This window comes from Phaethon aethereus, assembly GCF_964289735.1.
Source record: "Phaethon aethereus genome assembly, chromosome: 1".
NCBI classification, from domain to species: domain Eukaryota; kingdom Metazoa; phylum Chordata; class Aves; order Phaethontiformes; family Phaethontidae; genus Phaethon; species Phaethon aethereus.
In genome coordinates this window covers 9,980,321-10,007,264 of record NC_138575.1, presented here as the reverse complement: position 1 = coordinate 10,007,264, position 26,944 = coordinate 9,980,321, and the positions used below count along the sequence as shown (strand labels likewise).

General features: G+C 36.8%; 1 protein-coding gene across 1 annotated transcript in view; it reads right to left on the bottom strand.

Annotated features, from left to right (window-relative positions):
• SEMA3A (semaphorin 3A) overlaps window positions 1–26,944 on the bottom strand; it is a gene marked incomplete at its 3' end in the record, with an annotated part of 168,768 nt that overhangs the window by 62,879 nt on the left and 78,945 nt on the right. Inside the window, exon 5 of the mRNA XM_082008722.1 lies at window positions 4,285–4,378. Within this exon, the coding sequence (XP_081864848.1) occupies window positions 4,285–4,378 (94 nt within the window). The remainder of the gene's footprint in view (window positions 1–4,284; window positions 4,379–26,944) is intronic.

Sequence of the window (26,944 nt, the reverse complement as noted above, 5' to 3'; positions counted from 1 at the left end):
TCTACCGCCTCTCTGGGCAACCTGGGCCAGTGTTTCACCATCCTCATTGTTTCTTCTTTATACCTAATCTAAATTTACCCTCTTTCAGTTTAAAGCCATTATTCCTTGTCCTGCCACTACCTACCATTTTAAAAAGTCCCTCTCCAGCTTTCTTATAGGCTCCCTTTAAGTACTGGAAGGCTGCTATAAGGTCTTCCTAGAGCCTTCTCTTCTCGAGGCTGAACCCCAACTCAGTCTTTCCTCACAGGAGAGGTGTTCCATTCCTCTCATCATCTTCATGGCCTTTCTCTGGACTTTCTCTGGACTCTCTTCAACAGGGCCACGTCTTTCTTGTGCTGAGGGCCCCAGATCTGGATGCAGTACTCCAGATGGGGTCTCACTAGAGCAGAGTAAAGGAGCAGAATCCCCTCCCTTGACCTGCTGGCCACATTTCTTGTGTTGCAGCCCAGGATATGTTAGCCTTCTGGGCTGTGAGTGCACATTGCTGGCTCATGTTGAGCTTTATTTTTTTGAGGAACCATTTTCCCACATATACAGCATGAAACTGTGAACATCTCCCCAAGTTCATTGTATACAAAGATGTTAAAAACTAAGCAGTATACATTTATTTGCTGAACTGATTCTGTTTAGCTTTTGAAGAAAAGTGCATTCTTAAAAAGATATTTTTGGAGAGTACAGAAGTGTAAGCTTCATTTTTGAAAGAAATAAGAAAGTTGAATGGATATGAAACACAGGCAAAAACAAGTCTTGTATGTCCCAATTGCTCTCACTGGTAAAAAGGTTCCCAAATGAAATCTGCTATCCTTGGTTAGTAGGTTTATTCAATAAAGTTAAGCTTTTCAGATGTACATAGTAGCGGGTTGACTCCATTCCTTTTAAAGTCAACAACTAAAGCTTCCCAGAAAGTAGAACAAACTCTAAAATCCTGAATCTCATATATACTTAGTAACTAATTTCTAATAAATAGCATGGTAAAGTTGTTCTTTGGTAAGAAGCTACTGTATTTCAGATCACATTGAACCTATTTGGGAATATTAAGGCACCTAAACTGATTGAAAAAAAATAATGAAAGAAATATGTAACTTAAAAAACAAACAGTGGTACACAGGAACATAAATAGCTTTGAGGATTCTGCATCATCAGAGCTTTTGAAAATCCCAGAGGGTCATTTCCTAAAGAGCACCTGACTGACAAAATGGATGATGCTGTCTCCTTCTCTGAGGTTTTATCAACTATCCCAGTACAATTGCTTTAGACTAATACATTCAGTTATAATTTTCTCCTGTAATTACATTCTTTGAAAACCCTTCTGCCTCTCTTTTTCCTTCTGCCCGGGAATAAGAACTAGAAGTGCCCAGGGACTGCTTAGTCTCTACATTTCATGCATTAGCCTGCTCAAATGGAGATTGTTTAGTTAGCAGCACATAGATGGGAACGGCTGAATAATGTCTTACATTACTAGGAACTAGTTATATCATGTTCCCAGCTGGTGTTTACTTTAGAGTAGAGTAGCAATAACTACCTTTAATGAACAACTCTTAAAAAAATAATGAAAAATGACTGCAGGTGGATGGAACAAGGAATGAATACTGGAAAAATATTGGAACAATTTAATAATGATGAACTGTTTGTTTTGTTGGTTTTTTTTTACAAATATTATTGATTTTTTTTTTAGGAGAGAGGAAAACTGAAGCTCCTTTTTACACTTATAAGTGTTTCTTTCAGCTGAGATATAAAATAAGAATAGTTTAATAGCACTAATGGCTATTAAAGTTCTTAAGTTACTTTTTGCAAATTAACTTTGGTGTTTTGCCCAAATTCCAGCTTGGGTAATTACAATTCATTTACCTAAGATTTACCATCTAGTTACAGAGTCAAGAACATACTCTTCTTCCACACTTTGCAAAATTTCTGTTTAGTGTTTCTGATGAATAACACATTATTTTTCCCTCCTGTATTTAACCATATGACTTAATCTTACTTCTCAGCCTTCTTTTATCTTCCTGATACTTACACTGTGTTACTAATTATAACATTACATTTTAATGAGTGATGGGTAATTGTTTTACACAGTTGCCCTCTTGAACCTAAGATAAACCATGGTTGCTTGTGAGGACAAATACTTCTGGCTTACAAGGGGCCGGGAGCAGTTGAGCTATCATTCAGGTCAGAAGAAGGGGAGAAGCACTCTATCCATGTTCTTTTTGGTCTGAAGCATTTGTGGCCAAGAGGCTCCTCTGGCCTTCATAGACCTATTCACTACTTCATTTCACTGCTGCCTACTTCAGAGAGCAGTTGGACCAAACCTCTCCATGCAGTCATTGCTTGGCCTGTTCATTCCTTGTTCCTCACCTGTTTTGGGGGAAGGAAATTATTTTGCGCTGGGTCATCATTTTACCGTAAAATGTACACTTTTTTGGCAAAGAGTAAGTCATTGCAAACCTTTGGTGAATCTGACGTACACTTTCTGAAATATCAGGGGAACCTCTGCAGTCAAGGATTGAAGTAAATGCAGTATTATAATCAGTAACACAATATGACTGTGTGGTAGCTATGAGGACGCAGAGAAGAAAGGGTGTTCATGTTCAGGATGTGGGAATGTTAATTTAGCTTCACCCTGAGTTTTGTATAAAGCACTGAAGTAGAAACTAGTCACTGGCTTTGAATGTTGAATTTGCACCATTTTCTATAGTGCTAATACAACCATGGCTCTAACTGAAGCCCGATTCAAAACAAAATATCATGCTCAGTCTACTGTTTATCAGGAGGAGGAATACATGGAGTGAAAATCATAGTGATAGGGACTGGGCTCAAGAAAGCAAAGATGTTTTAAAGACATGAAATCTAAGCCAAGGGAAATAAGATAATCATATTTGTGCCAGACTGAGTGAAAAAAAAAAAAAAGGAATGTGAAAAGCTAGACGCTGTTGACTTTGTGCAGTTGCATACCGGGTATACCATGTAATACTGGCTTGTCATCATTCTCTTTCTTTATTGTATATTAAAGTAAATAGTAAAGCCATTCCCTTGAGATCAGCTCTGCCACAAATTCAAGTTGCTCCAGGCACTAATTTATACACTGGCCTTTTACACACACATTTTTTTCCTTTCTGTTTGTACAGGGTACAAGTTGAAGCAAGATGTGGACGTCTTTCTTGCTTTTCCTGTTAAAAAGTGTGTGTCCCTAGGGTAGCTCATCACCTGTGATCTTCAGGGGCTTCGAAGATCAGGAAATGAGGAACACTCAAGACTAAATTTTTGTTGCTGTCTCTTTTAAATAACTTAATTTTTAAATGTAATGTAAATATAATAAGGGTAGATGGTAGACAAGGCCCTAGACTAGCACTGTGGACAAAGCCCTGAAGAAACCAATGTATCTGGTCATGTGTCATTTCCCAAAGACTTCTGACATAAGAGAATCTGCAATCTTCTGAAATTACTGTTGCCCCCTTTGAACATGAAGTTGTAATAAATTGCCAGAAAGTTACACATAAAGTAGCTACACCTGGGCAGAGTCATAATGGAAAGAAGAATCTAATTTGTTTCACTCTTATTTTCTTCTCACAGGATATCGTTTTCCCTTTTTTGTAAAGGAGAAGGAAGAACAATGAATAAAATTAATTCAATTAGATAAGTTAAATCAATTAGATAATTCAATAAATTGGATTAGTTCAATTAGATTAACAGAGTCCAGGTACTCTATACTTGCATATTCCATGAAATTAAGTATTACTAATTGAGAAATCCCTAGTTTATGGAAATCCCTCTGTTCCGACCAGGAATTCAGTTGTACTCACTGTCAGATCTCTTCAGCTGAAACATCACCTTAAGGCCTCGACCTGTGAATGCTTGTATATCTCCATCTCACAGGCAGGTACAGCTGGGTGATAGACCTTCCTTGGCAGCAAAACCGATGTAAGAAATTGCTTATTTCTGCTCTCACTTTGCTCTCAGCTGTGCTGGCACAACCGTCAGTGTGGCCAGCCTGTAAACTGGGCAATTAAAATACCTCCAGAATCATCTAGCTCTGGGGAGGAGAAACACTTTGCATAATCAAGGTCTTACAGAGGTATAAAGTGGCTCTTGTGATACTTGATTCTTGGTTTACACACACCTTGTTTCTCAAGACACCTGGGTCAACAGTATTAAAAATGAAACCAGGATGACTTTAGCCTGGAAATAAAATGCATAAAATGAAGCCCTATATAGGTTCTGTAAGGAGAAGAAAAGCAGAAAACTGGCAATTATTTACACATCTCATTGAACATGTATTGTGGCACCTACCTACTAAAAGAGAAGCTGTCAGCAGTTTAGGATCATAAGGGCTTTTCCCTCTGCCATTTTCAAAATGTGAATCTTCCATTCTAAAGATGTTGTCCTGTGGGGTGGAAAAGAAGAAAGAAAAAGCAACGTTATTTGATGAAAGAACACTAAAAAGAAATTGAACTAAATAGAGTGCAATATGTATGATTCACACTGGCTTTTATGACTTCAGCGAAGTCAAGTTACACTAGGTGAGGATCTGGCAAAAGTGCCCACCTTCTAATCAGTATTGTGCTGAAGACTGGTCCAAAGTAAATATACACATGCACAGCATCTATTCTTTTTCACGTATAATTTACACGGTTTCATTGAATTCTTTTTGCTTTCACTGAGAATATGTCTGAGTAATAGTAACTGAAGAAGCTGGAATTTGAAACTTTTGTCTGAAAAAAGACAAAACCTGTTTTTCACTGACTATACTTTTCTGACATATCCTGCAAGTGTAGATTAGTACATTATACAATGCTACATTCTGCTTTTCTAACCAGCTGATAACCAGCGCATTTAGTGACGTACTGTTACATGTATCCTCAAATTTAATTTTAACTGCATCGAGAGCTTTTTTTTATTTTTCAGTACTATGCAATGAAACTTTTAAAATATACAGGTTGAGGGCAAAAGATACGGGGATATAAACCAAGATTAAAAAGGGCCTCACTCAACACTAACTCAAATCAGGGTCAGTAAATCCAAGCAATGGGCTTTTCAGTACCTTTAATTAATTTTAACTGGGGGACCAAATCTGCCAGTCATTTTGGATAGAGTGTTTATCTCATGTTTTTCACTGAGGAAAAAACCAGAAGAATAGATGCTCTTTGCACAGTAGACTTCTACGTTGACAGAAGACTTGTGGAGGTCACACTGAAAACTGAAATTTGCATTTCCAGTCTTCACTGTGGTTAATTTTCATTGACACCTAAGTAAGTCAAGGAGCTCCAAAGCTGGGACAGCCCCTACCCCCAACATTTTTTCTGGTTGCTTAGGCCTCTGCACCCAGTTCTCAGTTGCTTATACCTAAAAATTCTCTATGAGGTGGATGCCGAAGGACTTCCTTTAACCAATATCTACAGACCAAGTAGCTTAGACTGTAATAGGAACTACAGCTTGATACAGTCTCTTTTTTTCATGCTGACTAATTAGAGATCAGTCATCTGTTTTAAGAAAATAAACAAAGAAATAAATGTCATAATATATGTCTAAAATTTATGTGTTGATAGCAGAAAGCAACTAAGAAGATGTTATAATATTTTCCCCCTCCTCATTTCATAATAGATCAGCTCTTTACCTTGATTCTCAAGCACTCACTGCTTTCATGGACTATCTCAAGCCCCTCTTTCTTATTCTTGTCATCCCTTTCCAAACACAGAATCACACAGATGCTGGCTGGAAGGGCTCTCTAGATATCATCAAGTCCATGAGGACTTGAAATAAGACTATTGTCAACACAGGGTATGGTCAGTTTTGGTTTTGTCTTGCCAAGTCACGAAAACCTTCAGGAATGGAAATTTTATAACCTTTCTGGGCAGCTTCCATTGCTCTTGTAATGAAAAATTTTTTTTTTTCTAAACTGAACCTTCCAAGGAACAACTTGTGACCTTTTATCCTTATTATATCATCTGCAATGATGGTAAAGATGCAAATAGATGGCAAAAGTGTCCATCGTAACTACACTTCAAACAGTTATAGGATGCTCCTAAGCTGCACATTCAACTTCACTTCTCCAGAATAAGTCTCAGTCTAGAACTTTATGAAAGCTTAACTAGCGTGTAAACTCCAGGGTCTTATATTGTCCTGGGCTTGCAAGTCACAAAGCACTTTCACCCTCAAGGGAAATACTCCAGTGCTCAGTGCTGGAGACTTGGCACTCCACAATGCTGTGGAGGATGCAAAAAAAAAACCCAACAACTCAAATTTTATTCAGCAATTGCTTTGATAATGTTTTTTTAATGTGAAGATCATTCAGGCAAATAGCTGATGTCTTTCTCACAAGCGGTGGATTCAAGCATTTGGAAGCAGCTCTTTTCCTGGCACCCTGCCTTCCCCATCTTGCTCATCCATACTGAATCCAGGCATGGCGCAGGCCAGTGACCAAACATACTTTCAAATTATATTATTTTAAACCTATTGAATTCATGTTTCTGTAAGTGGGTCACAGACTATAGTTTTTATTACAGGCTTATTTAATTACATCATGCAAGCATATATCTTACATATTTTCAAAGGAACATCTGAAGGACTTCACATTTCATTCCATTTACTGGTGAAAAAGGTGAACGGAAAATGGACTGTTACCAGAATGGTCTATCATCTGGAGCATCTTACTGTACTGTAACATAGAAAGTTTGGACACAATTTCATAAAGTTTGATCTCAAAATTCAAGCCCAATCTCCTAAGGCATATTCTTGTAGATGTAGCCTGCCTGATTATGTTTCTACAGTCATCCTGTATCTGTAATATCTTGCACAATATTAAATTTCTTTCTTTCCCCTTGTCTTTCTATTTCTTAATAGTCCAGACACATTCCTTGCTTCTTCTCCAATTTTCTGACATTGCTCCTTCTAACAAGAAATTAATAAATAATGAAAAAAACTGCTTTTGAAATTCTGCTGTAGGGTCCATATCTAGATCTTGCACAATAAATAAAAGTGGAAATTGAGGAGAATGCTAGACCTTAACTACAATAATAGAAAATGGCACTAATGCTACAAGCCATTATTGAAAAATGTTATTATCAATCTACATTTTCTTGGGATTTCGTCTTAGTAGATGATAATTGCTCAACCTGCACACCAATGGATATTTGATAAGGCTATAAAGTCAGTGGTATGACAGTTAAAGCAGAATATATTCCCAAGATAATCCCATGTGTCATTATAAGACAAATAGGAAACAGATGTGGAAAGTGATTTGGTGTAGGAAGGATCTGATTTTTGACTGTATTCTTCTGGTTTATGTCACTGTAACTACTGATATTGGTGTGTAGCAGACAAGAAAGAGAGGAGAACTGGGTCAGCATAAGTCAAAGATGATCTACCCTTCTCTTTGTGTTTGTGGAATAAAACATTTGAAATAGAGGCATGACAGGGAAATCCCACAGTGTTTTCGTATTTCAGTTAAAACGTAATGTAGAAACATGTACAATAATTTTCCAAATGTATGGGCGAGTAATAATGACAATAAATACATCACTGTTAAGTGCCAAATAAATGTATCATGGTTAGTCTGAGGCCCCCAAGAGTTGATAAACTTGCTATTAGAAGTCTAACTTGTCACAAATAGGGCAGCTTGCCCAAATAGCTTTTCGAGTGCTGAACTCAAACTAACTCTGTCTACAAGTCAACAATATATACAGGTAAGCAAAGGAATAAATTCTTTTCTACATACTTCCCCAGTCTCAATTTAAAAGCCTAGAAGGCAATATGATTAATGATGGGTACTTGGTTTTGCTAGCCACTGGTCTGTGCCATTTGCATCCAAATTCTGCCCTGAGATGCTATAACCGCAAGATATGAGATGAGAAGTCAATGTCAATATTTGAGGGCAAAATTTCATCTCTTAATCTTTTATAAAAGTTGTGCTTGATCATTTTCCACAGAACTAGCCTCCACATCAGACTGGAAACTCAGGCTGTACTCCTAGTGTTATAAGATGTCCTATCCACCTAAATTACATCTGAAAACCTATATGCAGGCAGCAGAGAGCAAAGGCAGCTCTTGGGTAATGACTCAGGACCAAAATCTATCATCTGCCTATAGCTAGCAAAGACCAAGACTCTGCTCAGAGGCTTAAGGGGACTTTGGACTGCGTGAATCTGGCCTTTTCTTGAACAGTATAACCAAGAGCTTTTAGCTAGAAAGAATGCACATTATTTGCTCGTAGAAAAAAATCCGATCAGTTTATAATTTTGCTGCCTCTTGGGTTTTACAGTGAACTGAATGCAAAGCATGATACTGCAGTGAGTCAGCAAATACCTTAGCCATAAACATCAAGAAAAACTGTGTATTCACCAAATGCTCACAATTTCAAAATTTTGTGAGGGCTATTATATCATGAAAGACAAGAATTAATGACAAAGCAAGCTTGCCAGGCTGGAGGAAATTCTCTAGAAATGCAAAAAAAACCCAAAACAAAACAAACAAAAAAAAGATATTCGAAGAAAGACCTTTGTAACTCGAGTCCAATTTATTGTCTAAAACCCTTGTTTAGTTGTACTAGCAGCCCAAAAGGACATTACAATATACTTCAAACCTCTTTAAGGATCCTCGTTGTTAAAAACCTTGCTGTACCGTGTTTTATTTAGTTGGTGCTGGGTTATTAAACTCTGGGTTTATATCTCATTGATGCTTCTTTATGATCCATAACAAAACTACTGAAAATGAGAGATTGTTTAGGTCTTGTAATTCCATAAACTCATAATGACAACAACTGACTGCAAGCTGAAGTTAGAGTCACAGGACTGCTAGCATGGATTGTTTCACCTAATAAATGCTTTACATGGTGGGAGATTATGCTTCTGGCTCCTTAAAGCACATGTTTTTCTGGAGCACATAGCAAGATAGATGGCAAGACTGAGCCAGAAAGAACTATAGTTCAGTCATGGAAATCAACATAAAAGTTACTGTGATTCCCATTCTTTAGCCCCATGATCTGCCATTTCAAGGCTCTAGAGATTCACTTTCAAGTGTCTGAAGTACAGCTGAAATAATGCCCCTTAGGATGATACTGAGTGGTGACAAGACATTGCTATTTGACAAGACTTATTTCATATCTCGCTATTGGATAGCTTCAGTCAGCCAGTGCACCAATATGATACAACGTTATATATACATATAAACATACATATATACCAACTATATACATGCATATACACACCCAGTATGAAAACTAATTTTTTGGCATCTCTGTCAGCAGCTAGCCCATCCAGAACTGTCTCAACAAAACAAGGACAAGAAAGATGAGAGCATACACTAATTGGTTTTGGTAAAAAAAAAACAAAACCCTTCTTTCACAGTCTATTATTATTTCTGGCTTGTGAGAAAACGTGTGGTTAGTGGGGAAGAGCGAGCCTACCAGAATGGACAGCAGTAACTGTTGAGTTTTGGCCTGATTTTTTCCTGAAACTTTTTCGGCAATTCATACAGAATGGCCAGAGCCTAATGCAGCAAAACCGCTGTTGGTCAAGAATGAATCAATGCAGTGCAGGCAATTGACCTGAAGAGTCTGTGTTGATAGACTGTATACAGCTACTAAGAAGGTATTACTGGTTTAAATTATAAAGCATGGAAGATGTAGGGAGGTTTGACAGCAGTGATGTTCCCCAGCTGTTCTAGTGCCACTGAAGGAACTCATATCCTTACTCTTGTAACCCCCAAACCATAAATAGAAAGTAGCACATCTCCAGGGTATCTTCCAGGGCTAGCTGATCTCCACAACAAACTGCCGAACAATAATGTGTCCAGAAACGTTCAAAATGCCAAGAGTCTTAGGAATTAACACATCCTTTGTTTAATAAAAAAGGTAGAATTAGCCACAGCTGTGAGCATTATTGATGTTAAAATTTCCCTTGCTGTTTTCACAGGACTCTGTTGTGCTACCATGAAGTATTTTAGAAGACAAATAGATTAAAGGGGAAAAAAAAAAAAACCACAACAAAAACAAAAGAAAAAAACCCCCACCCAAACCCCCAGTAAAAATAACCCCAAAAGGTTGCCAGAGTGCAGTGCCTGGAGTATGAGAAGGCACCAGGAAGGAGTATCATTTGGAGGCCCTTAAGGCCAGTGGCAATGTCTCTTACTGAGTCAGATGTTGCTGGCATTGAAATATTGTGTTCTCTGGGTTATGCAGTGTTGGTAAGAACAAAAGGAAAAGCCCCGGTTCCAACTCAGAGAAAAACTTTCAGACTTGTTAAGATTTGGATTTATCCCTTTTACATGGAGGCATTAATTGGGTGGATAAATTTGCTGCCCTAGTCACAGCCAGCAGAAAGCAAGAGGTTCCTCTGAATGACGAGTCAGACCAACTCAGAACTGCAGCTCCCAAGGCCAAAGTCTCTCTCCATTGACCACAGAGGAAGCTTCATACGAGTTTAGGTATGAGCTGAGCCTTCTGAAATGAACACGGCTGAGGCAGCTGATTGGAGACACCTGACTTTGAAAAGAGTCACTGACGGTTTCACTGTTTGGTTCTTTTTCTTCTCTTTTTTTCTTCTTCTCCCCCCCCACCCCATCTCCTCCAGTATATTAATTTTAGTGATTTTTTTTAATTTTCTCTTGTTCAATACAACTTTGCACAAATTTTATGACTAATTCAAGGATATTTCACAGAGTCTTTTAAGTACATTTTAGTCTATGTGAAATGATTTATTTATGAATTGTGTTACTTTTCAAGAATAATTTTAAGTGGAACAACTGTGCAGGATATGGCTATGTTGTTATTGTTATTATATTTCCTATTTCACACTTAATCTATTGAGTCATGAAAACTGTTAAATATGAGGACTTTGGTTTCAGGTTTGGGAATCATGCTGTTATGGAACTTTTAATAAGAAACTTTTATTAAAGTCATCCCCATGGAATGCTTTATTTTTTAAAAAGTGCAAGTGCAAATAAATATAATGTGAGAAATTATGCAAAAAATACAAATATTAAAACAAATGTAAATGTTGAGGCAAGTGGTAACCATTGGGGAAATAGGTGAAAAGTGATTGAAGCAATAATGCAACTGTTTTAAATCATTAATTATTTAAAGAAAAAAAAAGAAAAAAGAAAATAATTACACACAATGGGTTTCTGACTTTTAGTGTTCAGGCTCCATATGGGTTTTTACCTGCACACATTTAGGGGATACTGGGCTCTGCAACACCTTTATTATGCTTTGTTTTTCCAACTTGAGGCTTAGCAGAATTGAATTATCGGAAACAAGTTTTAAAACCTTGTGGGAAATCACTCTAAGTGACAGATCTTTAGTAAAATGCTATTCCCAAAGAAAGGTCTCCAGCTTCTGTAGGACCTGGAACTGAAACTTTCTTGGGCTGCTGTGCTGTGCTGAAGGGGACAGAGAAGGAACTTTGTTGAAGATTGTTTACCTGCAAAACTGACTCCTGAGAAGAACTGCCCACTTCCCTGTGCATGTCCTCAGGCACCTTGCCCAGCTTCCTGACCACTGCAAGAGCTACCACACAGTCTCTGCATTAATCTGTGTCCTCTTTTTCATACCCAAGAAACACTCTTTCCACTGAGCCACTCTACTTGTAGATATTAACTGACATTTTGGTACCTGAAAATCTTATTTTTGATATTGAGATAAAAGACCTGTTGAGAAGACATCCAGCTCCATGCTTCCTTCTGTATATTAATGAAAATAGAACAGAGCTCTTGATTCTTGTTTCTGTCTTTATCCCAATATGTCACTCCTACTGGAAAGTTTTCCTGGCTTACGATGTTCACAAGATGCCTTAAGATTCTGTAGACAGCTCTGGTGACCACAAGTTTTGAAAAATTGTCTCCCTAAACTAAGCTGAATTTGGACAACTCAACCCTCTCAACAGCTCTCTTTCAGTCAAATATCAGAAGTCCCACATTTTTCTGCTTTATTCTGAAATTAAATGAATTAATATAAACCTTCACAAAAAAGGAAATGTTTCATATCTATCTACCAACCTACCTACCTGTCTACATAATTATAATTCAATGAAAAGGAAAACATAGCCAACTGGGCTGCTCAGGAACAGCTGGTTCAATTTATTCATTATTCCTAGTTTATGATCTGTAAGTGCTTCTGCTTCTGATTGGAAGACAAAACAAGTGTCAATGTCAAATAGTGAAGACTAGTTCACACCTGAACATACTAGTTTGCATACTAATATTGGTATTTATAGGAAGAATAGCCTCTTTCAAATAACTGTGCAACATATGTAAATAAAAGGAGGGCAGGCACAGTCAAACTGAGCAGCTGTTCAAAAAAGAAGTATATGTTTGTGAACTTGCTTTTGCAATATTTCACAAGCTAAAAACACCAGACATCTGATTTTCATGCAACTGTTTTTTTGGGGGGTTGTGTTGGGTTTTTTTTTAAAGATGTCATGTACCTATTTGCACCAATTTTAAAGCACTGCCTAAATATTTTGGATAAAATATTGTTCTGATTCTGGATAACACAAATAAATGAGCAGACATGAAAAATACCAAGGAATTTCATTATAAAGTCATTTTACTACTTTTCCCTTTAGAAAAAAACCTGCAAGTATAGAGTGATTAAAACAAAATAAAACAAAACAAACAAAAAACCAAACACACAGTTAGCATGAATGACATGTTAACCTTGACTGATTAGTAAAGACACCAAAAATGTCATCCCAATGGCATAGCAGACACTAGATACCATCAAGGATATTGAACAATTCTCAGAGGACACTGAGAATTAGAATGCTTTTGTATTGCAACTTTCTAGGTTGTCAAGTGTAATACATCACCTAAGATCACCGTCTGGCTCATATAGGATGACCTCTGGAAATATAACCGCCATACAATGACTGTCTGTTCCAGTCAAGTTATTAAGTGGTCTGCATATGTAAGCAATAAGATATACAAACCTAAAACCAGTACACGTAACTGAACTACATAACCTAAAAGTCTCAATTCTTTAAGTATTCTTATTCTTACCCCCAACATATTTTCCATTAAAAACATTTGGAACAGATTCTAATTGCTTTAGCAGATTCTTCTATTATGTTAAATAAATTATTGGGCCATACTCTATTACACGATTGTACTAGTTTTCTATAGTTATTTTTAGCATTCAAGACCACTGCTTTCCCCCTTTGTCTTCTGGATTTCCTGTATGTTATTAGACTGTGGTGAGGTCAGGCATCAGAGGAAATAACAGCAGCGCTAACTCCTAGACCCAATGTTTTATGAATTACTGAGCATCAGTGACGTAATGGCAATAAATCTAACCCAGTCTCAGTCTTGTGTCCTGTTGTAAATAAATGAAGTTAGCAAAGGTGTTATTTTATTCAAGAGCTTCCTGATGAGAACGAAAATGCTTCCCCCAGGGGATTGTTTGTAAAATTGCTTCTATAATTAGGGTGCTGTTTAACAAGAGAAAGGTTCTCCAGTTTTCCTGGGGAACTTTCATGTCTGAGTCAAGGGCATCTTATTTACAACACAAAAACGACTGCAAATTGGGGAAGCAACATATAGAAAGGGCTTAGTCAAGTGGAGTTAACATATAAGCATATGGCCAAGATTTTCTCATTTCCCAAGTGATTTTGCATGCTCCTGAGTTGGGCACCCAATTTAAGACTTGCTCAAGGGCTCTGATTTTCACTGAATACCTACTTGGGAAATTTAAATTCTGATACTTGAAACTGTTAGTCACTTCTGAAAATTAAACCATAATTCTGCCTTGCTTTTTAACCTATATGTTTTTCAATTCCTAGCATGGAAGAATCTCTAATATGAGCACATCCTAACTAAAGTCTTCCAAAATCTGACTTTAAATGAGTGACAGAATAAGGAGCAAGCTTAGAAAAATATTATGAACTCTTTTTCCCTAAAATAAGACCTACTGAGCATGCCTTCAGAGAATTTATGCAAGTAACAAAGAAGAGAGAGAATTACACCCACAGCAACTACTGTAACAACTATTAAGCTTTGCTTTTTTCTCTAAGATACTGCAATCTATCTGCAAAATTTCACTCGGAGAAGCCTGTAAAGTGTAAGGTCTAGCCCGGTGTTTGATGCATATTCAGATTTAAAAAAAAAAAACATTAACAAGGTCTGGCATAGAGAAGCTGAAATTCTGACCCTCTGGGCAATTTTGCTTTTCCTGAGACAAAGCTGAGATTTGAAATCTCTGCAATAAGCACTTCTCTTTCGTCTCTGTTCCCTCCACTTGCTTTCAGTGTGACACCACCCAGCCCTTCTGCAGCCTCATTCTATTTTTCTTCATTAGCAAAAAATAATATCCTCAACAAGTTAATAACTGGTATTGCATTAGAGAACAATACATTTGAAAAGCTAACTTCTATTGTGCACACAGAGACATAACTAACAGTAGACATAATTATAACCTCTTTCTGTGACAAGTTGCAATTATTCCTCTTGGCACTGTGTTTAACAGCAATGCATTTCTTGTACAGGTTGGGATTTTTTTTTTAAAAACTCAAGAATGTTTGATAATCTTTTCCCAGTGCAACAGAAACTTTGCTGACACAGAAACAGATGGATTTAAGTGTTTTTGATTCAGGGTGACTGAAAAAAAAAAATAAAATTCACTTATTTATTCACTATCTTGACTGCTTTTCTAGCACCCAGGAGTCCCCAGAAGGGGAGAGAGTCAGTGACGCTGGCAAGAATATGTAATGCACTCAGATCATATGTCTATATAAATAGGAATGCACAGTGTCAGTGGGGCTAATCAGCATCCGACCAGATAACTCAGTTACTGATACTCATATTTTTGAAGAAGAAATGCTGCTTTTCATTTAACAGAACTTTGGCTCAAAATTATGGCTGTTTAACCCAGTAAGATCATAATATATTGCAGAGTAGTGCAGTACAGTATAATATAGAACAATTTTGTTGACTAAAGCAACTGACAAACACACCAACCTCTTGCAGGAAAGAAGTAATTCTCCTTAAAGTTCTGCTGACCTCTGGGATAATGTTCTGCAGCCAATTTTAATGGAATCCAAAAGATTAAGTTATTCAGCTTTTTTTGAGAAATAAATACCACATTCAGATTACTTCATGTTTCATCACCCACCACCAGATCACAGCCACAGCGTGGGGTGCTTATGGTCATGAATTGAGTTAGGCAGGACCTGTCTTTGTGCTCACAGGAGGGTTTAAGGACTATAACAATAAACCCTACAGACTGCAACTAAGGATGATGCCATCCCAAATGTGGTATGATCCCTGAGAGCTTGGTGCGTATCTTCTCAGGCCGTGCTCTCAGAGCTTCATCCTACAGCCCACTGAAGTTAAAGAAAGATTCCTCTCAAGTTCAGTGAACGCCAGAGGAATCTTTCTGATATCCCTTGCCATGTTTACATGTTAACTTGGGGTCACAGCAAATCCTTCCAAATGACTATGAATTAAAACAGTTGTTCTCCATCACCATCAATTTGAAAGGTTTGAACTGACGAATATATGACTTCTAAACTTGCATCTGTACCATCACCCTTCTGCTTTTTGTCATCGTTAAAGTAATCGTAGTAAACACTGAGAAGAAAAACCATGTGTGTTCTTAATCCATACTGATTAATTGTTTTCAAATATTTGACTGGAATGCAAGCTTCATTTGCATTTATGCAGATAAATGTTAAATGTTTAACCGCACTTAGCTGTTCGTCCTTGAAATGTATAATTACACACACACAAAAAAATAAAAACAAAAATAATAATACCTGAAATATTAATCATCTCACTTGCTGTGCCAAATCACCCTTTTAATTTGTTATCATAAAAGCACCTTTAGACAATGAGCTGAGTTGTCTCCTCAGTGATGCTTGTGCAACCCCAGTGAAAGCCGATATAACTGAAGGAAAAAGTCAGTTTTGGAGATTATCAAGCAGGGTGAATATCAGAAGGATCCATGCGGTTTTTGCACATCCACATTACAGATGTAATTTTTAAGGTACTGGGCTGGCTTCTAAACCATCTTGTCTTAGTTTTACAACCTGAGTGTTTCCTTACTGTAAGTGAGCCCTGGATCCAGAAAATTTGATCCTAATTGGTAGGGAAAAAACACATGCCTTTGTATTTATTTATTAAAATCTTCTCAGACCATCTGCAAGATAATGCTGCTCAGCTTTCTATCACACTGGATGTAAACATTTCAACAGGAGAAGGTGTTTGTGCTGTTTGAGGCACCTTCTGAACTCTGCTGAGCTTATCTTTTCTTTATAGATGAAACTTTGTTTACCTAAGATTTGAACACTGATTACAGGTCCCTGAGAAACAGGAGACAGTTTTTGAAACTTTGTCAACTATAATTGGTTCCTGTCGAAATGCAAGTCCCTCAGAAAGGGAAGAACTCGGAGGTATGGCCTTGTAGGAAAAGTAACCAAACATCTGCAACGATGCTGGAGTTTCCTTGTAAGAAAAGCCTCACGAGGGCTAGCAAGGTCTGCCAGTCCCATACCGCGCATTAAGAGATGCACAGAAAAACTGTGGGAACGAAACGTATCTTTCCCCTTTCCTTCTCTTTTGTGTGCAGTCATTAAAATTAACACTTACAAATGGAATCTGAAATATAATAGCCCAGCTGTCTTCCTGTTTCAGGAGGTGTTAGTGGTAGCAGAGAAGTCAAATTGCAGGACTGGCATTTTATTCTCATATCAGTGACTAAGCATCTGCTCCAAAGCCCGTTCAGTCTATGGCACTCTCCTCTCATCTTTCAGTGGCCTCTGATTAAGGCCTCAAAAGACCAGGAAAAGCATTACTTTTTGTATAGATTAAAGAAACAGTAATTTTAAAACTACATTTATTTGTCAATGTTGGAGTCAAAATCTCATATTACTGACTGAAAGCAGCTAGAATAAACCAGAACAAGTTGTATATTTACTTCAAGGACTTTCTGGCACTTTGCATAATGCTGGGTTCACCGTTTCCTTCTGCATGTTTCCACAGAAAGCAATTCTGCAAATGCTATTACAGTATTGTGTTTTATAGATTGAGAACAAGACTTTAAAGTCACAATAGATTTTTTAAAAAAATATTTTCTTTTTTATGAATGAGGTCAATGCCCAGTAGTGGTCAAAAGAGCAAATTCAATGTTAGGACTTTCAAGGAAAGAAAAAAAAACCAAAAGCAACATCGTTGTTATGCCTCTAGAAATGCATGGCACTCCTGCATTTTCAGTACCGCATGAAGCTATGTTCCTCTAGCTTAGAAAGCATACAGCACACTGGAAGAGATAGGAAGAAAAGAGGACTGTTCTCTGTTTGTTCGAAAATGAGAAACTGGCAGGTAGGAGGTTTAAAACAAAATAAAAGGTTGTTCCTCACATGTTACAATTTGTAGGGCATGGGATGTTGTGGATACTTAAAAGATATATGAGCTCAAGAAATGCCAGTACTAATTCATCAAAACCAAGTCACTGAAAAGCATTAAACACCAGATTCCACCGCTGGTTCAGGAAATCCCTGAACAACGAGTGCTGGCGCCTGGGAGACTCTATCACTAAGCGCTGCTGCATGCTCGCCGCCTTATTCTCTTCCACTGGCACCCATTATGGGCCCTTGTGAGAACCGAGATACTGGGCTAAATGAGCATTTGGTCTGAACAGATTTGACTGTTCTTATGAAATGAAGCAGAGAGAAATCAGGTAATTTAGCCAGGAAATGGATGCCAAAGCAGAAAGCTAATGTTCTAGTTCCCGAGCCTTGTCCAGTGCCATAAACAAAAGTATATAGTCCTGCCTCAAATCCTAGTAAAACTAATGGCAACTGAGCTTACTCAGCCCATGCAAAGCTGTGCACAATGTGCCAAGTAAAACTGGTAAGGATCACTTGTGATGGGGAGAGTGCATCAGCCTTTGTGCCCAGTTAGCCTTTAGTCTCCCTGGGATTCCCAAGGAATATCGCCGTTGGGTTCCCAACGCACGGACAAATTGCCGTATGCAAATAGCCACTTGGTTTGTATTCACTTGGCTTTTGCAAGAACTAGCAGCAGAAGTAAAAGTCCCTCTCACAGATTACAGTTCTAAAGCAACTTAATATTAATTAGCTAAATGATCATATAAACAAAAACTAAAAAGAAATGAGTAATTTAACTTAGAATAAAGATCAGATAATGCATACCACATAATTTCATAGAGGGAGGTAAGTTTGGTGTTTTTTTTTTTAAACTGACTTTTATGATTCAAATACAGTCAGTGGAGATTCATGTGACAATATTATTCTAAAATGTTCCCATCACATCCAACACTTATTAAAATAATCTAATCTGTTTAAACATATTGGAGGGAAGAAGAGCTGATACGCAATTATCTCTTTCCCTAAATTGTTCTTTGATTTGGTTTCAGGGTTCAAAGATCCACCCAGTTTTTCTGTTAATAGCCAGCACTGATGTCACTGGGAGAAACAGAACGGAAGATAGAGGTGGAGGTTGAATTTGAAGATAAATTGAATAAAAACATTAGACACCACTGGATAAGAAAAGCAAACAAACATCCAACAAGTCCACCTCTGGTTTCATAACTCTTCCTTGTTTCTTGATGTATCATAATATCTTTCCTTTCCCTTTTTAATCATGCAAACTTACAGCCGTCTTTTTAAACATTTTTAGACTCAACTTCAAGTGCCTCACTTGATACGATATGTCACACATTTCCTCTCCTTTTTGTGAAATGGCTTCAGATAGAATGGTTTAACCTTATTTTCCTGCTGTCTGGATTTTGTCTCAGCATTCAGAAGCCTCTTTCTATCTTGTATGTCATTCATTTTAAGTCGTTTCATCAAATTTTGGTCACAGATTTTAAATTCTGCACCGTTAATCTTCTTAACTAATATAAGAAGTTAAAGACTCATTTATTACAAATTGTACCATGATGAGGATACATGCCTACATAGAGCAGCTAAAGGGCAATAGAGGATTCCTGGTAGAAAATTAGTAACTGTAAGCTGCAAACAGAGAATGAAGTGACAATAACAGGATGTAAAGTAGACCAGACTTGCTCTATCATACAATGCCCAGATGCTTTTTTTCTTTCTGCTGCACTCCTACGTTTCTACCACCTCTACCTTGCCATCACATTAATTTTTAGCCATTTAGATTGTTTGATAATTTTATAATTATATATTTAGCCATTTATATAATTTGGGGATTTGATCTATCGTCTTAGATGACAATGTCTAAGGAAGAACATCAAATGCTCCTAACAGACATACATGTGTACGCTGTTACATTTCAAGAGTCTGAACATTAAAATCTAAATTTCACAGCAGTACTTAAGTTCATGGGTTTTTAAAAGCTGTTGTGGATTGGTTTTAGCTGCATAATAATTTGTCTCAATTCTTGTAAAATTAAATTGTATCTGAAATTTCATACTGCGTCCTGAGTTCCCTTCTTGTATTCAATTTGTATAATTTTATTCTTCCTAGTTCAGAGAAATGTAAATCGACATCCAGGAACTTTTCTGAAATGCATTGCTTCTGACTGACTGCCTCATTTTATTTCATCATTTATATTTTATGGTCATGAACGTCCCAGATATTATGATAGGTGTGAAAGCACTATTTCTGAAGATGCATAGTTCTCTCCATTGACAAATGATAAGGCTAGATAACTATATCGGCTGACTACGTTTCAGGTTATTTAAATCATGTAAAATAACTTCTGCCCTCTGAAATTATGCTGTAATCTAAGTCTAGAGGGAGAAAATTATCTAGTATCAGGAAAGAGTAAAATACTGAAAGTCTCAGATCCTCCAACATACTTCCCTGTTGCCATCTATTTATCACTATTTTTTCCTCCATTTCATGACCCAGCGTTCCCTGGCACTACAAGAGACCCCAAATCTCTCTCCCTTTCCCCTTCAGAGCGTCCTGTCTATGGTGCTGCCTATGAAGAGCTGAGACTGGAAAACAGTTTGTCCTTTTGAAGCATCTAAATGCAGAAAGACATCAGATTTGGTTTTACTTTACATATATGAGCAATCTCCCTGAAAACAATGAAATAATTTGCTCTAAGTTCTTTCTGAATGGGGTTCTGGAACTGCTTTTCATAAAAGCACCTTAGTGTGCACTTAAATGCATAGTTAAATAATGCCCAAATTTGACAGATTGGCACATAAAGACTAATCCTTGCTCTACAGAAATCAAAAAGTAGCCAGTGATCACAGTGCATGAGATTTGGCTTTAAAAACAACTTTAGAAACAAATGTGCAGCTCGCATATTCTTCCCCTTTTTTGCCAATCGTTCATTGAAATCTCTTGAAGAAATATTGCAACTCTTTTTAATGAAATAATTTGAAAATTTAGCTATTGCAACTAAATTCAGCATTAAGTTTCATTTTGTCATCTATGTAATGTTTATTTTTATAGCTCTCCTCATCTCACCTCTTATCAGTCAGCTAATACATTTAATCCTTCTTAGAGCAGGCATTAATCTTCACATCCAACCTTCATTTCCTTGCTTAACCTACTGGCTTCTACTGCAACATTACTTCTGCTTTTTAGGAAGTCTTTTGGTGAATTCTGTTGCAGTTTCTCATACCCACTTTTTAAAATTTTGCTTCAGTCTTGTCAGCCTGGAGGAGTCCAAGTGATTGAGAAGTAGTAGTCCCAAAAGAGTAAAAAGTGAGTTGAGAAGCTTGAACTACTCACTGCAGTTATTTGACTACTGAAAAGAAATACCCTTTTTTTTTCAGGTAGAAGAGCCAAAAAAAGTCATTTTTCTAGAACATAAGTTTGAAAAATGAGAATAAAAACTCACTTATACTATGATGCGATTAATAGATACCAATCTTGTCAGTAATGAATTTGGCCTGTAGTACATAAAATTTGGAATTGACCAACATTACAAATATTGAAATAAAGTATGCTTATTTGGAATTTCTTAGAAATTCTTAGAAAGCACATGAAAAGACTGAAGTCCATTATGAATTATTACATCTTATTATAATTATGAACAGTTGCAATATTTATTCTAAGGTACAATATTCAATTTCCTTTCAATATTTTTTTCCATTCAGGGAAAGATTGAGGAGACAAGTTTTCCTTAAAAATTTGGTTTTATTGTTTTTATAAATCCTTCCATTTTTATTTTCCTCAAAGATACATGGAGACAATTACTTTTAATGGCATTTATGTTCTTAAGCACCTCATTGAAAATGAGACTGAAGTTACTAAACCAGATAAGCACCCATTAAAATGGTGCCTTTGATGTTTAATGTACATTCCACTAGTTAGATATGCAAATATGAAATTCAAATTCAGGTAGATAAATTTTGGGAGTAGATTAAGAGTTTTTTTCTGGTATCTTAAGTCCAAAACTAAGGAAAGTACTTAAGCCCATTTTTAAATACGATCCCTGTTAAGGTACAACATGTAATCATGTATTCTTAAATCTGTAAAAGCTATTGCAAATGCGGTATTTTCCTGACTCAAGACCAGTGCAAACTAGAAAGCCACCAATGAAAAAAGATGCAATCCACTTTTTGCTCCACTTTAACCCATGCAGTAATTTACATCCCAGTTAGCCCCAAAGAATATTTCTTTTATCTGTTTGGGAAGTTTTAGAATGGCTAAATCTGGATTTGTTTCTGACCATACCGCTTACTATCCAGGCAGACAAGTAAGAAAGGTGTTCTAGGTATAACTGAAAAAAATCCACTGTTCTTCTTTTTGTTATTTTCCACTAAAGGAATCATTTTGGACCAGGATTTGATTCCTCTTACTCAGATGGCTAATGTGGCTCCTGAGAGTAAGTCATTGCTTCATATAAGTTGTCAGGCTTTCTGTAGGTAACTGAAAACTCCAGGTTTTTTTACTGTCTTCTATTATCTGTTTTAAAGTATTTCCGTATTTATTATCTTAAATAGCCCATGAAATATACTGATTGTAAAAATAATGTCTAAGTCATCAAGTGTTATCCAAACTACTTGCTGTGATGTCAGCTAAAAGAAATCACATTTTTAAAGGGATTCTATATCATCCTTCTTCAAAAAAAAAAAAAAACCAACAGGCATTTCCCTTTATTTTCTTTTAGCCCTCTTTTTAAGACTTTTATTTTGTGGTTCTGATATGTGACTGTTGTTATAACATCAGGAAAGTATCTTGAGTTAAAAAATTTATTGTGCTATAATCTTTGCACAGAGAGATTTAGCATTTCTGTGTTAACCATCCTTTACATGGTATTCTTACTATCTCCCTTCAAGGTAATCCTTTTTACAGTGGGTCATGGCTTTTCAATGTCTGCATGAAAACCCTTTTGCACAAAGAAATAAAAACCAAATTCTCAAACCTACAAATGGCAAGCAGAAAGGGCTTGTATTCCAGCTTGCTTTGCTGCAAAATCCTCTGAAAGGCTAAACAACCTTTTCAATGCAGGCACTAATCTGCAGACGTGTATCAGTAGGTTTGAATGTAACGAAATTCCAGTAAACACATGAGCTCTGTGTCAACACAGTGAGCTCGGTTTAAAAGCAGCTTACTTTCAGTTACTTTCAGGCAGCTAAAACCAGACCTGAAATACAACTTTAACTGAAATGAGAACGCCTTTGCAGAGATTTGCACTACCTTAGTGAGACATTCACAAGTTTCTTATGGACAAGGCTTTAAGTCATGCAGAGAGCTCTTCCACGATGAAAATTCCCCACTGCTTTGTCCAAACTTTCCTTTTCTTGGCTGTCTTTTTTGATTGAGGTTAAACAAAGTCAACTTTCCCCATTACTGTTCTATTTATCCCCACCAATCTTTAAGAGAGTATATAAATCTTGTACTCGTGTCTGAATAATTTATTAATATATTATGCATGTTGGAAGAATCTTTGTGGCCCTGTTCCATGTTAAACAATGCCCAATCTTTCCATGTTCTTAATTTGGTATGAGTTTCACAGCTTTTTAGTTAGGAATAGAAATTCATGATGTAGACTAAACTCTACTGCCTTCAAGGGATTTGTTCTTCAGTAAGTATTCCAGGAAAAGACCCTAGGTATAGCAGCAGTAGGCTGATGAAGACTTACCCTTTCATTACTCCCACACTTGAGTAATGAAAACAGATCCCTGTTTCTTATAACAAAAGATGATGAAATGCATAAACAGAAAAGTTTGTTAAAACAGAATAAAATAAATAGTTATTCAGAAAAAGTAAATTAAGTTAAGCACCTTAACCGGCTATAATTAAATCGAATATACCACCATGACTATTGTTGATATACCACCTTCATGACCACTGATGCTTAGCCAAACAGAAAATGAAACTTGGATCAAGTAAAGGGAAAAAACAACAGCCCTATTGCTCTGCAGTTTTCTGCTGTTTGACACATGGTTTGTATTGTAGGTGCACTCATATCCCTTACGAAACCCTTTGCAAACTTGTAAATAAATGTTAGCTACAGAGAGTAATGTTGATCTATACAAATGGCAAAACGCTTTCAGGTTTCATGTTGGTTCCATACTTCAAACAACCTGGAAGTGTAGGATGAAATGATTAGAGAGTTACTGCTTTAAAAAAGTAATCAATATAATTTGTTTTCTGATTACACGTTTACCAGTTCATAATTAAAAAAAATAAATCATGCCTCAGGGCAAAAGAACTCATTGGAAGAGAGTCTTTCTCTCTTAGGCTGTTGTCTTTTTTCTAATTCCCCTTCAAAAGCTCTTTCCAGGTCTGGAATCAGGCTGAATCAATCAGTATATATGCTTTTGCTGTGCCCAGGAAGTAAAAATCTGTATTATCTGAGAAGCTGCTGCATGGAAAACTGACCAATTCTTTGAGAATCCCAGTATTAAGACTTCTTTTTTTCCTCATACACACAATTACATGTTATAACTTTTGTGTAGGCTTGGCCCTTATGTGTGTGGAGGGTCTTTGAAGGGCATCTAAAGATTATCCCGTGGACAGATACCTCCATCAGTGCTGTTTAGCTTGCCTGGGGATTTTTTGGCCCGGAGACATGGGATGGTTTCACATGACAATGATTGAAGCTTCATCTTTCAAGAAATCTGAATTGCAGAGAATGAAAACAATTACGGCTGAACCTCCTGCCTGGCAGAAGCCTGAGGATTGGAGAAGAACCCATAACATTGGTGTCATCCTCACCTAAAATGTGCACCAGCTTTGCATACCACTGATAAGATGGTGCCACCACTGCTAATTAACTCACTGGCATACAAACACATATCACAGCACGACAAAGGCAGATTTCTATCAAGAATTCTTCACGTTTCCTTTTCTTCTGCCAACACTTTCCTAGCTGTGTTGTGAGCAAAGATTTCAGCAGCATGAGACAGATTTTTTTTTTCCTTTTTTTTCTGTTTTGTCAAAAGATGTGATCAGGCAAAACATTTAAATGAGGGTAAACTTAAGGTATGCAAATAACGTCATTGCCTGGAGCAAGGCCAATGTTTCAGGAGGACAGCAGAGTTCTGAACTTTACAGCTTCTTGCTTACGTATGAAAAGGTCTCAGATGATGTATTTATCTAGTGGATTGTTTCTCTTTAAACAAAAAAAAAAGAAAAATATACTCCGTATTTGTCACTGACAGTTTGCATAATGCAAGGAAATTATTTAAGTCAAAAATCTATGAAACAAGATTCCAATCCAACATGGAAATTATGGGGAAAAAAAAAATCTCTAATATCTGTAGTGCTCTGCTCTGTCACTGGTGTTGCCCATGTCATATTCCCACTTGAACAGGTGATGAGAAATATTTATATCCAGATCAAGCCACTTGCTCAACTTTCCTGGTGTGGTTTATATTAAATACAGAAGGCAGCAGCAAGCTAGTAATCCCTGAAAGCACCCTTCTGATGAGTCACACTGAGCTGTTAGCAAGACTCTGGTTACTCGTTACTAGGCTTTTAACTCCATGTAGCTCAGAGGTGTGAAAAGGATGGAGTGAATTTTAAAACTTCTCTTATCCTGAGAGGTGCTACTTGAGCTCTGCACTCATGCAGCACATGGAATGTGGCCATGATAATTTTGACATTCCATTTTTCTTCAGCAATTTTGCCACTGTTCTTTTTAACCCAATAGCATAAGCATTATTTTACATATAAGAACAAGCAAGGTTGTTTTATGTTTAAAAACAAATGGGCATATCTTCAAGTCCTCAGCTTTCTGCCACCAATCATATTCTACATTTATATGCCAGATATTCTGCACATAGATTATTACAAGGCTGATATTTAATTTGCTTAATTAATTTCATTGTGAAGGCATGTTTGAAGCCACATTATTGAAGGATTCCTCCAAGGTAACCATTTAACAGCTAAGTAACCTTTAATTACTTTGCTGTAATGATACACATCTAAGACAGATATTGTTATACTGTGACATCTGAGCACTTTAACCTAAAGGTAGTTATTAGCACTCCCATGCAAGATTCATTATGGATCATATTTCATTAATGGAGAGTATTGTGTTCTCATCTGATTATATACTCTTGAACATTTATTAACATATCTCCCTGAGTGTGACCATGTTGCAACTCAAAGGAATCCATAGATTTTCATAAATCAGGTAGGATTTGTTAACTAAAATATATGCACATATAAGAGAAAAGTTATGTAACAGCTCTTCTGCAACTGTTTGATACACACGCTAAATAGGAAGAGAGTTGCTTAGGACAATGTATATAATTATGATTAGCCTTGCAATATTTGAAAATGAAAGAATTAAAATGCAAATTAATGCTGCACTGCAAGAATCCCTAGCTGTGATTTATATCACTACAGGTGAGAAGACAGTCCAGACTTGCAAATGACTGCAGATGCACAGAGATTAGCGTAGATTAGATGACATAGCAAGTCACCGCCAATTCTAATGGACATGAATTCATCATGATACATTTATTCATTCTGCACAATGCCCCTTTTTCTCTAAGTTTTCCAGTGGTGACTGGTTTTTAATCCGATGTGTTTCTCACATTATTCTCTGACTTACTGAGCTAAAGAAGAAACATATTTTTAAAAAGAAAGTTTCCTTCTGGGAATAAATAAAAATAACCATATGTGAATTGTCTACGGCGAATAATACAGAAGCTGAAGAGAAAGAAAAAAACAGGTATTAGGACATCTTTCCTTGAGTTCCCAAGTAATGGTGGGAAGTTACTCACCCTTTTCCAATGAAATGAGTTACTTAGGAAATAACTAATTTACTCAAAATCCATAGAGGCATGAACGAGTCAGAGGCATTTCATCTGAGTCAGGTCATAGTCACTAAATTATTTGTCTTATATAAACAAGGGACAGGTGAAAGAAGGAACAGAAGGGCACAGTACACAGGAATGGTATTTGAGGGAAGATACAGAGATTCCGTATGGTTTATGCTTAGGAGCTCGAAGAGGAGCCAGCACATTTCCAAACAGACTTACTGAGTGCCACAAACAGAAAGTAAATTGTTACAAACTATGTAAGATAGAACTGAGAATGACTGGAAGAGTAAATAAGTTTTTTCTCCCAACTAACTTCAAGTGGTTTTATTCTTTTTAGGATACTCTTTTAGGTTTTCCTTTGTTTTGGGACAGAAAGAGTTGCTGTGATCACTTAGTCTGATTTCCAGCATCATACAAGCAGTAGGCATAAGGGACAAGCTCAAATATTTAAAACACTGCCTTTTTAAGTACTGTTTTTAATCTCCCACAGTCTTTTGGAAGTAAATTGATTAACTCTTTATGGCAAAAGATAAATGGTCTGTTATTTTTAGATAGTTTTATGCACAGTCCCGTGTTCCTTCCCTGCACAAAATACAGTCTCTTAAGACATGACCCATTCCTAAACCTAGATTTTCCTCCCAGTGACAGGTACTATTGCAGCAATCAAGTATACATTGCTGTACTGGGTCTCATATTCACATAAAATTATTGTTTAAAGATGGATGAAGGGTTTTCTCTCCTGTCAGACTTTTAAGATCTTGAAATACCTGATTGTTAATCTATCTGTGTCAT